The 12,967-nt window shown below is 44.8% G+C and overlaps 1 protein-coding gene across 1 annotated transcript in view; it reads left to right on the top strand.

Annotated features, from left to right (window-relative positions):
- LOC121604632 (deleted in malignant brain tumors 1 protein-like) overlaps window positions 1–11,264 on the top strand; it is a 60,539-nt gene extending 49,275 nt beyond the window's left edge. The window contains exons 7-24 of the mRNA XM_041934207.1: window positions 106–420; window positions 818–1,138; window positions 1,347–1,669; window positions 2,073–2,379; window positions 3,300–3,620; window positions 3,829–4,143; window positions 4,433–4,864; window positions 5,052–5,374; window positions 5,772–6,084; window positions 6,293–6,607; window positions 6,897–7,325; window positions 7,516–7,830; window positions 7,977–8,176; window positions 9,235–9,383; window positions 10,463–10,714; window positions 10,815–10,968; window positions 11,079–11,154; window positions 11,245–11,264. Of these exons, the coding sequence (XP_041790141.1) occupies window positions 106–420; window positions 818–1,138; window positions 1,347–1,669; window positions 2,073–2,379; window positions 3,300–3,620; window positions 3,829–4,143; window positions 4,433–4,864; window positions 5,052–5,374; window positions 5,772–6,084; window positions 6,293–6,607; window positions 6,897–7,325; window positions 7,516–7,830; window positions 7,977–8,176; window positions 9,235–9,383; window positions 10,463–10,714; window positions 10,815–10,968; window positions 11,079–11,154; window positions 11,245–11,264 (4,880 nt within the window). The remainder of the gene's footprint in view (window positions 1–105; window positions 421–817; window positions 1,139–1,346; window positions 1,670–2,072; window positions 2,380–3,299; window positions 3,621–3,828; window positions 4,144–4,432; window positions 4,865–5,051; window positions 5,375–5,771; window positions 6,085–6,292; window positions 6,608–6,896; window positions 7,326–7,515; window positions 7,831–7,976; window positions 8,177–9,234; window positions 9,384–10,462; window positions 10,715–10,814; window positions 10,969–11,078; window positions 11,155–11,244) is intronic.
- The last annotated feature ends 1,703 nt before the right edge of the window (window positions 11,265–12,967 follow it).

Below are 12,967 nucleotides of genomic sequence, written 5' to 3'. Positions count from 1 at the left end.
CACCTGTCAGTTTTAAGCAGAAAGCCGCTGTATCCTCATTCTCATTTAGTCCATCTGTCATTTGTGTCTCATATTAACAGTTTTGTGTTGCATGTTTTCTGTTAGCTACTTCACCAATGAGGCTGGTCAACTCCAGCAGCCGCTGCTCTGGCAGAGTGGAGGTGTACCTTTCTGGACAGTGGGGGACAGTGTGTGACGATGAGTGGGGTCTGAATGATGCCGACGTGGTGTGTAGACAGATGGACTGCGGTGTTGCTCATTCAGCACTACATGGTGCAGCGTTTGGTCAGGGCACAGGACCCATCTGGTTGGACGATGTCAGATGTTATGGCAATGAAACATCGCTAACAGACTGCAGACATGTAGGACTTGGGTCCCACAACTGTGGTCACTTTGAAGATGCCAGCGTTATTTGTGGAGGTAAAAATGTTGACACATATTAAAAGTACACTCCAATTCTTATTGCTAACGTTTAACTAGAAATTGGTCTCATCAATATATTTCAGTGTTTACCACACACAATCAATGTTGTTTTATAGTGCAATCGGTCAAATGTACATGTGCAGTTCCTGTGAAGAACACAGTGTAGCTCTGTGTCCAACGATAACGTAATCAGTTAAATCGGTTATAAAGAAGGGGGGCTTTTCCTCAGTAATGCTGGTGGCAGTGCAGGTTGTAGTTGTCTTGTGACTTCAGATTTTTCTTTCAGCTGAACCAGAATTCAACAGCACAACTTTCCCGCCCCCAACGAGACCTCCCTACTTCAACACTACTACTGCCACTACTCCTCCCACTCCAACATGGAATGACAGCACAGCAGTTGAGGGGCAGGTCCGCCTGGCCAATGGAAGAAACAGCTCCTGCTCTGGTAGAGTAGAGATCTTCCAACGTGGACAGTGGGGGACGGTGTGTGATGATTCCTGGGGCCTGGTTGACGCTCAGGTGGTGTGTAGACAGCTGGGATGTGGCAGGGCCCTGTCAGCACCAACATCTGCACATTTTGGACAGGGCAGCGGGCCCATCTGGATGGATGATGTCAGGTGCACAGGCAGCGAATCAAAGCTCTCCGAGTGCAGAAACATAGGGATTGGATCCCACAACTGCCGTCACAGTGAAGATGCTGGTGTCGTCTGTGAAGGTAAACACAAATTTTAAGTCAATGAAACCTCACTGTGTCACATACTGTCCATGGTGTAACATCAAGCAGAGAGGATTGCAGTCACCACCTGTCAGTTTTAAGCAGAAAGCCCCTGTATGTGCTTCCTCAAAGATATCCTCATCCTCATTTAGTCCATCTGTCATTTGTGTCTCATATTAACAGTATTGTGTTGCATGTTTTCTGTTAGCTACTTCACCAATGAGGCTGGTCAACTCCAGCAGCCGCTGCTCTGGCAGAGTGGAGGTGTACCTTTCTGGACAGTGGGGGACAGTGTGTGACGATGAGTGGGGTCTGAATGATGCCGACGTGGTGTGTAGACAGATGGACTGCGGTGTTGCTCATTCAGCACTACATGGTGCAGCGTTTGGTCAGGGCACAGGACCCATCTGGTTGGACGATGTCAGATGTTATGGCAATGAAACATCGCTAACAGACTGCAGACATGTAGGACTTGGGTCCCACAACTGTGGTCACTTTGAAGATGCCAGCGTTATTTGTGGAGGTAAAAATGTTGACACATATTAAAAGTACACTCCAATTCTTATTGCTAACGTTTAACTAGAAATTGGTCTCATCAATATATTTCAGTGTTTACCACACACAATCAATGTTGTTTTATAGTGCAATCGGTCAAATGTACATGTGCAGTTCCTGTGAAGAACACAGTGTAGCTCTGTGTCCAACGATAACGTAATCAGTTAAATCGGTTATAAAGAAGGGGGGCTTTTCCTCAGTAATGCTGGTGGCAGTGCAGGTTGTAGTTGTCTTGTGACTTCAGATTTTTCTTTCAGCTGAACCAGAATTCAACAGCACAACTTTCCCGCCCCCAACGAGACCTCCCTACTTCAACACTACTACTGCCACTACTCCTCCCACTCCAACATGGAATGACAGCACAGCAGTTGAGGGGCAGGTCCGCCTGGCCAATGGAAGAAACAGCTCCTGCTCTGGTAGAGTAGAGATCTTCCAACGTGGACAGTGGGGGACGGTGTGTGATGATTCCTGGGGCCTGGTTGACGCTCAGGTGGTGTGTAGACAGCTGGGATGTGGCAGGGCCCTGTCAGCACCAACATCTGCACATTTTGGACAGGGCAGCGGGCCCATCTGGATGGATGATGTCAGGTGCACAGGCAGCGAATCAAAGCTCTCCGAGTGCAGAAACATAGGGATTGGATCCCACAACTGCCGTCACAGTGAAGATGCTGGTGTCGTCTGTGAAGGTAAACACAAATTTTAAGTCAATGAAACCTCACTGTGTCACATACTGTCCATGGTGTAACATCAAGCAGAGAGGATTGCAGTCACCACCTGTCAGTTTTAAGCAGAAAGCCCCTGTATGTGCTTCCTCAAAGATATCCTCATCCTCATTTAGTCCATCTGTCATTTGTGTCTCATATTAACAGTATTGTGTTGCATGTTTTCTGTTAGCTACTTCACCAATGAGGCTGGTCAACTCCAGCAGCCGCTGCTCTGGCAGAGTGGAGGTGTACCTTTCTGGACAGTGGGGGACAGTGTGTGACGATGAGTGGGGTCTGAATGATGCCGACGTGGTGTGTAGACAGATGGACTGCGGTGTTGCTCATTCAGCACTACATGGTGCAGCGTTTGGTCAGGGCACAGGACCCATCTGGTTGGACGATGTCAGATGTTATGGCAATGAAACATCGCTAACAGACTGCAGACATGTAGGACTTGGGTCCCACAACTGTGGTCACTTTGAAGATGCCAGCGTTATTTGTGGAGGTAAAAATGTTGACACATATTAAAAGTACACTCCAATTCTTATTGCTAACGTTTAACTAGAAATTGGTCTCATCAATATATTTCAGTGTTTACCACACACAATCAATGTTGTTTTATAGTGCAATCGGTCAAATGTACATGTGCAGTTCCTGTGAAGAACACAGTGTAGCTCTGTGTCCAACGATAACGTAATCAGTTAAATCGGTTATAAAGAAGGGGGGCTTTTCCTCAGTAATGCTGGTGGCAGTGCAGGTTGTAGTTGTCTTGTGACTTCAGATTTTTCTTTCAGCTGAACCAGAATTCAACAGCACAACTTTCCCGCCCCCAACGAGACCTCCCTACTTCAACACTACTACTGCCACTACTCCTCCCACTCCAACATGGAATGACAGCACAGCAGTTGAGGGGCAGGTCCGCCTGGCCAATGGAAGAAACAGCTCCTGCTCTGGTAGAGTAGAGATCTTCCAACGTGGACAGTGGGGGACGGTGTGTGATGATTCCTGGGGCCTGGTTGACGCTCAGGTGGTGTGTAGACAGCTGGGATGTGGCAGGGCCCTGTCAGCACCAACATCTGCACATTTTGGACAGGGCAGCGGGCCCATCTGGATGGATGATGTCAGGTGCACAGGCAGCGAATCAAAGCTCTCCGAGTGCAGAAACATAGGGATTGGATCCCACAACTGCCGTCACAGTGAAGATGCTGGTGTCGTCTGTGAAGGTAAACACAAATTTTAAGTCAATGAAACCTCACTGTGTCACATACTGTCCATGGTGTAACATCAAGCAGAGAGGATTGCAGTCACCACCTGTCAGTTTTAAGCAGAAAGCCCCTGTATGTGCTTCCTCAAAGATATCCTCATCCTCATTTAGTCCATCTGTCATTTGTGTCTCATATTAACAGTATTGTGTTGCATGTTTTCTGTTAGCTACTTCACCAATGAGGCTGGTCAACTCCAGCAGCCGCTGCTCTGGCAGAGTGGAGGTGTACCTTTCTGGACAGTGGGGGACAGTGTGTGACGATGAGTGGGGTCTGAATGATGCCGACGTGGTGTGTAGACAGATGGACTGCGGTGTTGCTCATTCAGCACTTCATGGTGCAGCGTTTGGTCAGGGCACAGGACCCATCTGGTTGGACGATGTCAGATGTTATGGCAATGAGACATCGCTAACAGACTGCAGACATGTAGGACTTGGGTCCCACAACTGTGGTCACTTTGAAGATGCCAGCGTTATTTGTGGAGGTAAAAATGTTGACACATATTTAAAGTACACTCCAATTCTTATTGCTAACATTTAACTGGAAATTGGTCTCATCAATATATTTCAGTGTTTACCACACACAATCAATGTTGTTTTATAGTGCAATCGGTCAAATGTACATGTGCAGTTCCTGTGAAGAACACAGTGTAGCTCTGTGTCCAACGATAACGTAATCAGTTAAATCGGTTATAAAGAAGGGGGGCTTTTCCTCAGTAATGCTGGTGGCAGTGCAGGTTGTAGTTGTCTTGTGACTTCAGATTTTTCTTTCAGCTGAACCAGAATTCAACAGCACAACTTTCCCGCCCCCAACGAGACCTCCCTACTTCAACACTACTACTGCCACTACTCCTCCCACTCCAACATGGAATGACAGCACAGCAGTTGAGGGGCAGGTCCGCCTGGCCAATGGAAGAAACGGCTCCTGCTCTGGTAGAGTAGAGATCTTCCAACGTGGACAGTGGGGGACGGTGTGTGATGATTACTGGGGCCTGGTTGACGCTCAGGTGGTGTGTAGACAGCTGGGATGTGGCAGGGCCCTGTCAGCACCAACATCTGCACATTTTGGACAGGGCAGCGGGCCCATCTGGATGGATGATGTCAGGTGCACAGGCAGCGAATCAAAGCTCTCCGAGTGCAGAAACATAGGGATTGGATCCCACAACTGCCATCACAGTGAAGATGCTGGTGTCGTCTGTGAAGGTAAACACAAATTTTAAGTCAATGAAACCTCACTGTGTCACATACTGTCTATGGTGTAACATCAAGCAGAGAGGATTGTAGTCACCACCTGTCAGTTTTAAGCAGAAAGCCGCTGTATCCTCATTCTCATTTAGTCCATCTGTCATTTGTGTCTCATATTAACAGTTTTGTGTTGCATGTTTTCTGTTAGCTAGTTCACCAATGAGGCTGGTCAACTCCGGCAACCGCTGCTCTGGCAGAGTGGAGGTGTACCTTTCTGGACAGTGGGGGACAGTGTGTGACGATGAGTGGGGTCTGAATGATGCCAACGTGGTGTGTAGACAGATGGGCTGCGGTGCTGCTCGTTCAGCACTACAGGGTGCAGCGTTTGGTCAGGGCACAGGACCCATCTGGTTGGACGATGTCAGATGTTATGGCAATGAAACATCGCTAACAGAATGCAGACATGTAGGACTTGGGTCCCACAACTGTGGTCACTTTGAAGATGCCAGCGTTATTTGTGGAGGTAAAAATGTTGACACATATTTAAAGTACACTCCAATTCTTATTGCTAACGTTTAACTAGAAAATGGTCTCATCAATATATTTTAGTGTTTACCACACACAATCAATATTGTTTTATAGTGCAATCGGTCAAATGTACATGTGCAGATCCTGTGAAGAACACAGTGTAGCTCTGTGTCCAACGATAACGTAATCAGTTAAATCGGTTATAAAGAAGGGGGGCTTTTCCTCAGTAATGCTGGTGGCAGTGCAGGTTGTAGTTGTCTTGTGACTTCAGATTTTTCTTTCAGCTGAACCAGAATTCAACAGCACAACTTTCCCGCCCCCAACGAGACCTCCCTACTTCAACACTACTACTGCCACTACTCCTCCCACTCCAACATGGAATGACAGCACAGCAGTTGAGGGGCAGGTCCGCCTGGCCAATGGAAGAAACAGCTCCTGCTCTGGTAGAGTAGAGATCTTCCAACGTGGACAGTGGGGGACGGTGTGTGATGATTCCTGGCGCCTGGTTGACGCTCAGGTGGTGTGTAGACAGCTGGGATGTGGCAGGGCCCTGTCAGCACCAACATCTGCACATTTTGGACAGGGCAGCGGGCCCATCTGGATGGATGATGTCAGGTGCACAGGCAGCGAATCAAAGCTCTCCGAGTGCAGAAACATAGGGATTGGATCCCACAACTGCCGTCACAGTGAAGATGCTGGTGTCGTCTGTGAAGGTAAACACAAATTTTAAGTCAATGAAACCTCACTGTGTCACATACTGTCCATGGTGTAACATCAAGCAGAGAGGATTGCAGTCACCACCTGTCAGTTTTAAGCAGAAAGCCCCTGTATGTGCTTCCTCAAAGATATCCTCATCCTCATTTAGTCCATCTGTCATTTGTGTCTCATATTAACAGTATTGTGTTGCATGTTTTCTGTTAGCTACTTCACCAATGAGGCTGGTCAACTCCAGCAGCCGCTGCTCTGGCAGAGTGGAGGTGTACCTTTCTGGACAGTGGGGGACAGTGTGTGACGATGAGTGGGGTCTGAATGATGCCGACGTGGTGTGTAGACAGATGGACTGCGGTGTTGCTCATTCAGCACTTCATGGTGCAGCGTTTGGTCAGGGCACAGGACCCATCTGGTTGGACGATGTCAGATGTTATGGCAATGAGACATCGCTAACAGACTGCAGACATGTAGGACTTGGGTCCCACAACTGTGGTCACTTTGAAGATGCCAGCGTTATTTGTGGAGGTAAAAATGTTGACACATATTTAAAGTACACTCCAATTCTTATTGCTAACATTTAACTGGAAATTGGTCTCATCAATATATTTCAGTGTTTACCACACACAATCAATGTTGTTTTATAGTGCAATCGGTCAAATGTACATGTGCAGTTCCTGTGAAGAACACAGTGTAGCTCTGTGTCCAACGATAACGTAATCAGTTAAATCGGTTATAAAGAAGGGGGGCTTTTCCTCAGTAATGCTGGTGGCAGTGCAGGTTGTAGTTGTCTTGTGACTTCAGATTTTTCTTTCAGCTGAACCAGAATTCAACAGCACAACTTTCCCGCCCCCAACGAGACCTCCCTACTTCAACACTACTACTGCCACTACTCCTCCCACTCCAACATGGAATGACAGCACAGCAGTTGAGGGGCAGGTCCGCCTGGCCAATGGAAGAAACAGCTCCTGCTCTGGTAGAGTAGAGATCTTCCAACGTGGACAGTGGGGGACGGTGTGTGATGATTACTGGGGCCTGGTTGACGCTCAGGTGGTGTGTAGACAGCTGGGATGTGGCAGGGCCCTGTCAGCACCAACATCTGCACATTTTGGACAGGGCAGCGGGCCCATCTGGATGGATGATGTCAGGTGCACAGGCAGCGAATCAAAGCTCTCCGAGTGCAGAAACATAGGGATTGGATCCCACAACTGCCATCACAGTGAAGATGCTGGTGTCGTCTGTGAAGGTAAACACAAATTTTAAGTCAATGAAACCTCACTGTGTCACATACTGTCTATGGTGTAACATCAAGCAGAGAGGATTGTAGTCACCACCTGTCAGTTTTAAGCAGAAAGCCGCTGTATCCTCATCCTCATTTAGTCCATCTGTCATTTGTGTCTCATATTAACAGTTTTGTGTTGCATGTTTTCTGTTAGCTACTTCACCAATGAGGCTGGTCAACTCCGGCAACCGCTGCTCTGGCAGAGTGGAGGTGTACCTTTCTGGACAGTGGGGGACAGTGTGTGACGATGAGTGGGGTCTGAATGATGCCGACGTGGTGTGTAAACAGATGGGCTGCGGTGCTGCTCGTTCAGCACTACAGGGTGCAGCGTTTGGACAGGGCACAGGACCCATCTGGTTGGACGATGTCAGATGTTATGGCAATGAAACATCGCTAACAGACTGCAGACATCGAGGACTTGGGTCCCACAACTGTTATCACAGTGAAGATGCCAGCGTTGTTTGTGAATGTAGGTTTCCTTTTTATATTTGGCAGTGTTTTGAGATGATATAGCTAAAATTACATGCAAACTGTGGTACATGTTTATGGAGTTTGTCATCATGGCGTCTTCATCTCTCACACTTTCGTTCTGTGACCTTGTATCTTTCTCTTTAGTGCCACTCCAACCTTCTTCCTTTATTTGTGGCCGTGATAAAATGAAAGTAGGGCTAGATGTGTCTGACCTGGCTGCCTCTGGTTTGAACGCGTTCTCTGGCAACCTGGAAGCCCTGAACTGCTCCTGGGTCCGTGTGAAGAATGACATTGTGTGGTACGAAGTGGATGTCATTGACGGTGCCTGTGGAAACACACTGAAGGTAATTACTGTTTTTTGCTGTAAACCTAATTACCAGCATGTCTAAAGAAATAATTTTGTGTTGGCCTGCTCTTTTCCATACTGCCTCATAACATATCTGTAATGCTTGGGTATACCGTAGCTAGAAATTCTGGGCCGTGCTAATCTACCTCTGTGTTCTCCCTCATTTAGCTGTAGACATCTTGAATCTTCAGCTGCTTTCAGCTCACTTAAGGCTGCACTGCTCCAATGTATCACGTTAATATCTGTTGTCTTATTTATTTCCATTCAGGGTTAAACCCAGACAGCTAACATAGTGCTACCACTGTGGTCTAAAAATCCCAGATTAGCATTTGGTTGGTTGGAGATGAAACTGAACACAAACTTCATCAGGCATCAAGTAACGATACTGATGCCTTGACGTCAACACTGAGGAATGAGATGGTCCTGACCTACCCATTATTCTTTTTTTTTTCTCCATAATCCAGACTCCCTCTAAATGTCTCCATGGCCAAGATACCTTCCCCTTCTTCCAGCTCACATTGAGAAGGGGCACCTCTTATTATTATTGTTATTATTGGCCTGGGGCTGAGCATGTTCTAGCAGCCCTGATGACTTTCTGAATCTCCTTCAATGTTGGTGACCTCATGTTGAGCTTGATGGTGTGTTCTGGTCACATCAAAACCAATCAGTCTCCCAGGTCTTAGTCCCTCTCTCCATTGCTGTAGGCGTGGTTAAGGCCAGATGATCTCTCTTTTTACTCTGGCCAGTGTGGGGTGACTCCTGACTGGCACCTCCTGTTCTTAAAACTGGACTGCCATCTACACAACTGCACATAAGCTTTAGACTGTCGTTAAGACGGGGTTATTGGTCCCCAAATGGGAAACTTCTTTTCACTCACTCTTCTGCAGGGAGGTCAGGTCAGGAGGAAATGGCAGGGGCAATTCATTGTCTTACAATGTCTTAAATCCTGGACAGGACAGGGCCCTAAAACAGGTCATGCTGCTGCTCATAGCATATCCTCTCAAGCTGACATAATCATTTGGCTAATTGATCATTTAATCACCCTCTGTCTTTCAGACCAACGGCACACATGCCATCTACTCCAACAATTTATTTCTCTACCCAATAAATGCATCCTTTGTTGTTCCCGTGAGTCTTCCCTTCTCCTGCGTATATCCCCTGGACGCAGACGTCACCCTGAATGGCTCTATAAGTCAACGCTTGCCGTAAGTAGCCTTTCACTGAATGTGACTGGTTGTAAAATGATGAAGCTCCTATGTCTACAATCGAAAATTAAGGCAGACCTGGTTAAATTAGGTCCAGTTTATGTCTTCATTTTAACTATTCACCTACATGTAGTATGCATTGCTTTCTGCCACAGTGTCTTTTTTGATATTACCACTGGGAGTCACCAAAGTCAACTGTGCAGGATTTTCAAATCCTCATCATACTGAACAGCAGTGTTGTGTGTTGTTATACACAGAATGGAAAAAAAAATGCTATTAATTTGTTAGTTAAGAGTTATTTTTCACCACTTTTGCAAGAGAAACGTGATAACAAATGACTTATAAGATCTCAAAAATTAGTCAGTCACACAAAGCAATCATACACTTTATGATTTTTTTTTTCATATCAGCAGGTAAAATCTAACCTAACAGGAATTAGTATCTCAAATTTTAGTTTGTTTTGCAGATGATAAGTAGTTGATTTGTGTCATTGTTATCAACTCTGACCTTAACGAATGGTGTTAAATACCTCAGCAACTTACATATGATCCAACCTTTTCATATAATTCACACTGATCAGTGTGATAGCTGTTTGAAGTAATCCAGTAGCACTGTGGCAAATGCCATCCAGTGGTTTGGGGTCAGTGGCAGCTGCATGGGCATAAAGGATGTGGTTGTTTGTTGTTTGACGATCTGTTATCCAATCAAATTCCCATTCAATGCTGTACTGCAAAATGATCCCACCAACCTAGTTGACAGTTCGTCCCCTGATGATGGTTTAAAGAACAGCACCACAACAACACAAGTACTCCAGAAACCTCAGGCACTTCAGCAAGGACGTGCCTATAAAGCTATCTGATAGGGAAATGAAGATTTCTATGTTGCTGCCTACTGTTTGTATATGCATGCATTCCTACCATGCAAGTTTTTTGTCCAAATCATGGAAACCCCAGAAAGGAACACACAAAAAGACCAAGAAATGTCCAGAACTTTCTGGAGTATAATCGTAAACAAATATGACCATGACAACATGGAGAGAACTTGGAAAAAAGACAAAAAAAAATGTATTTTCTCCACAGGCCGGAAGAGGGCATTTTCGGCTCAGGTACCAAAGTCACAGCCTACATGACTCTGTACCGCAGCGCCAACTTCATTGACCGTTATCCAACAGGCCCAGTGACCCTGCCAGTGGGCTCACCACTCTTCATAAATGTCGATGTTGAGAGGATGATGATGAGAGATCCACGCTTTGCACTTGTTCTCGAGGCCTGCTACGCCACTCCCTCACCAAACCCCCATGATTCCATACAGCACTTTTTCATCCAGAACAAGTAAGTGTCCCTCTTGAGCCTCAGGAGATGGTTTGATGGTGTGATGGAAATGGGAAAAGGTTAAATGTATAGTGATGACCCTCTCCAACTTCTTTGCCAGGTGTGCCACAGACCGCCGACAGGTGTCAGTGATTGAGAACGGCTCGTCCCTCCGGGCTCGTTTCTCTGCCCTGTTCTTCCTGCTGCATGATGAAAGCATTTACCTTCATTGTGACCTCAGCCTGTGTGACAGGAAGACCTCCTACTGTGTTCCAGTAAGTCACACATTTACTTCTTTAATAGTATCATCAATCCGTAATCAGTGCAACTTAAACACTGAGTTGTGATGGTATCTCTTTTTTTCCCACCTTCTCCCACCACATAGTCTTGCACAGGCAGGACACATCGCTCCGTTTCTGGCTCTGAGACTCTGAAAACTTTCAGCATCGGACCAATCAGTTGTGAGTATGAATTACAAGGTGGTCTCAGGGCTGATATCTCAGCACAATGAACTATATGCAATTAATAACCAATCTCTTTTTCATTTTCAGGGGAGAAGTCACCTGAGTGACCTGGGAACACACAGTAATAATAACAATTCCATATTGTATGTTATTTTGCCTTAAAATTCATAAGGCATAAAATTATAAAAATTGTATACACAACTCTTACCCTACTATGTATCATTCCTCAGTCCTATTATGTTTGTAATGTTATGGAGTTATAATAAAAGTTAAAGCACCAATACTTTTCTTCTTCTCTGTGTTTATAAATATATATATATGAATTCCAGCGCACACCAGGATACTTGAATTGACACTACAACCCTGATTGAATGTTGTACATCATCAACTTCATTGATTGTTGAAAATATATGCTGCTTCTGAATTTGATGCCAGCAACAGGTTTCAAACAAGTTGGGACAGGAGCCACAAAAGTAACTTACTAAATTAGGTATTAATATTACAATTCCATAAGATAATGAGATACAATAAATGCAGAATCTGTATGTTCTGTTTCTGGTTGTAGTAAGTGTTCTTCTGTGAATGTGTTGTTTTGTGTGAGGACACTGTCCCTTTAAGAGAAAAAGTAAACAGGGAAGTGTAAGCACATGGTGATAGGAGAAGTGTTCATCCAGCAGCCTGTTTCCATCTTAAAACATCTGCTCACATTTCATGCCATACGAAGCATCGTCGATATGTTATATTTTCAGGTGTTCTTGTGGTCTGTTACAACTTATTTTTTGTCGTTTAAAGATACGTTTTAAGTGAATGTGATGTTTAAAAGGAAATAGTTTGATTTCTGATAAAAACAGTAATTTAATTTCTGCATGCAATGTTAAAAACATGTAAAAGAGAATAAGAATTCTAAGCATGTTTCTTTTATTTGTTCTCAGTTTCACACCTTCTCAAATAAATAAACCTGTGGACCAACACATCATTGTCTTCAGAGTTTTGATGAACAGAAGGTGTTTAGCGTACTGCTAAGTTATATTGGACATATAACAAGGGCAGCACACTGTATATTCCATCTCCCATGAGTAGATCCAGAATGCAGACATTTCCAACTGCACGAATTTCCACATAATGTGACCCATATCAAAAACTAGAAGAAAAAAGTAGACTATATATATTGGATACGCTGCAAATAAAGGGTCACGCTAATGCTTTTTTGATGACGTTCTTAACCCTTCTCAAAGTCTCTAGTATTATATTCACACAGAAAATAAATGCTATTGTCTTTAGTTCTGTGAGAAAGGCGAAATATTTTCTCTCTGTTTAGCACACTGCACTTACAGTTAGCTGTATGTGTAACATGATTCTTGAACCCTCTTTGGACAAATCTACCCTTTATTTCTCTTGCTTTGACATCAAAGTCACTGTCTTTATTCAGGTATTAGCCATACAAACTTTCCTGTTCCTATGTTTTTCCCATCCACGTGTTTCCTGTGTGTGTCTCTCTCTGCTTGTGTGTTTTGGTTGTGTCTGTGATGAGCTGGGTGTGGTTACCTGGTTCCTCCTGCTGCCTATCCACCAATACATATCTTACAAAACAAAATGTTCCTCAAAAAAGGATTATTGATGAATAAGTATCTTTCTCCCACAGACCCATAAATCAATGAGCATAATTCTAGGAATAGGGAGAGCCCATGCTTCTCCCCTCAGTCTGTAAATAGTTCTTGCTAAACATGACATAAGAAGAACATGAAATAAATTCAGTAAAAATCATTTAAAAATCCACTTGTAATTTCTCTGCCAGTCCAAACTTTTTTGC

Source organism: Chelmon rostratus, chromosome 3, assembly GCF_017976325.1.
Source record: "Chelmon rostratus isolate fCheRos1 chromosome 3, fCheRos1.pri, whole genome shotgun sequence".
Classification (NCBI taxonomy): domain Eukaryota; kingdom Metazoa; phylum Chordata; class Actinopteri; order Chaetodontiformes; family Chaetodontidae; genus Chelmon; species Chelmon rostratus.
The sequence above is the reverse complement of the archived record's forward strand: the minus strand, read 5'-3'. Positions and strand labels throughout refer to the sequence as shown.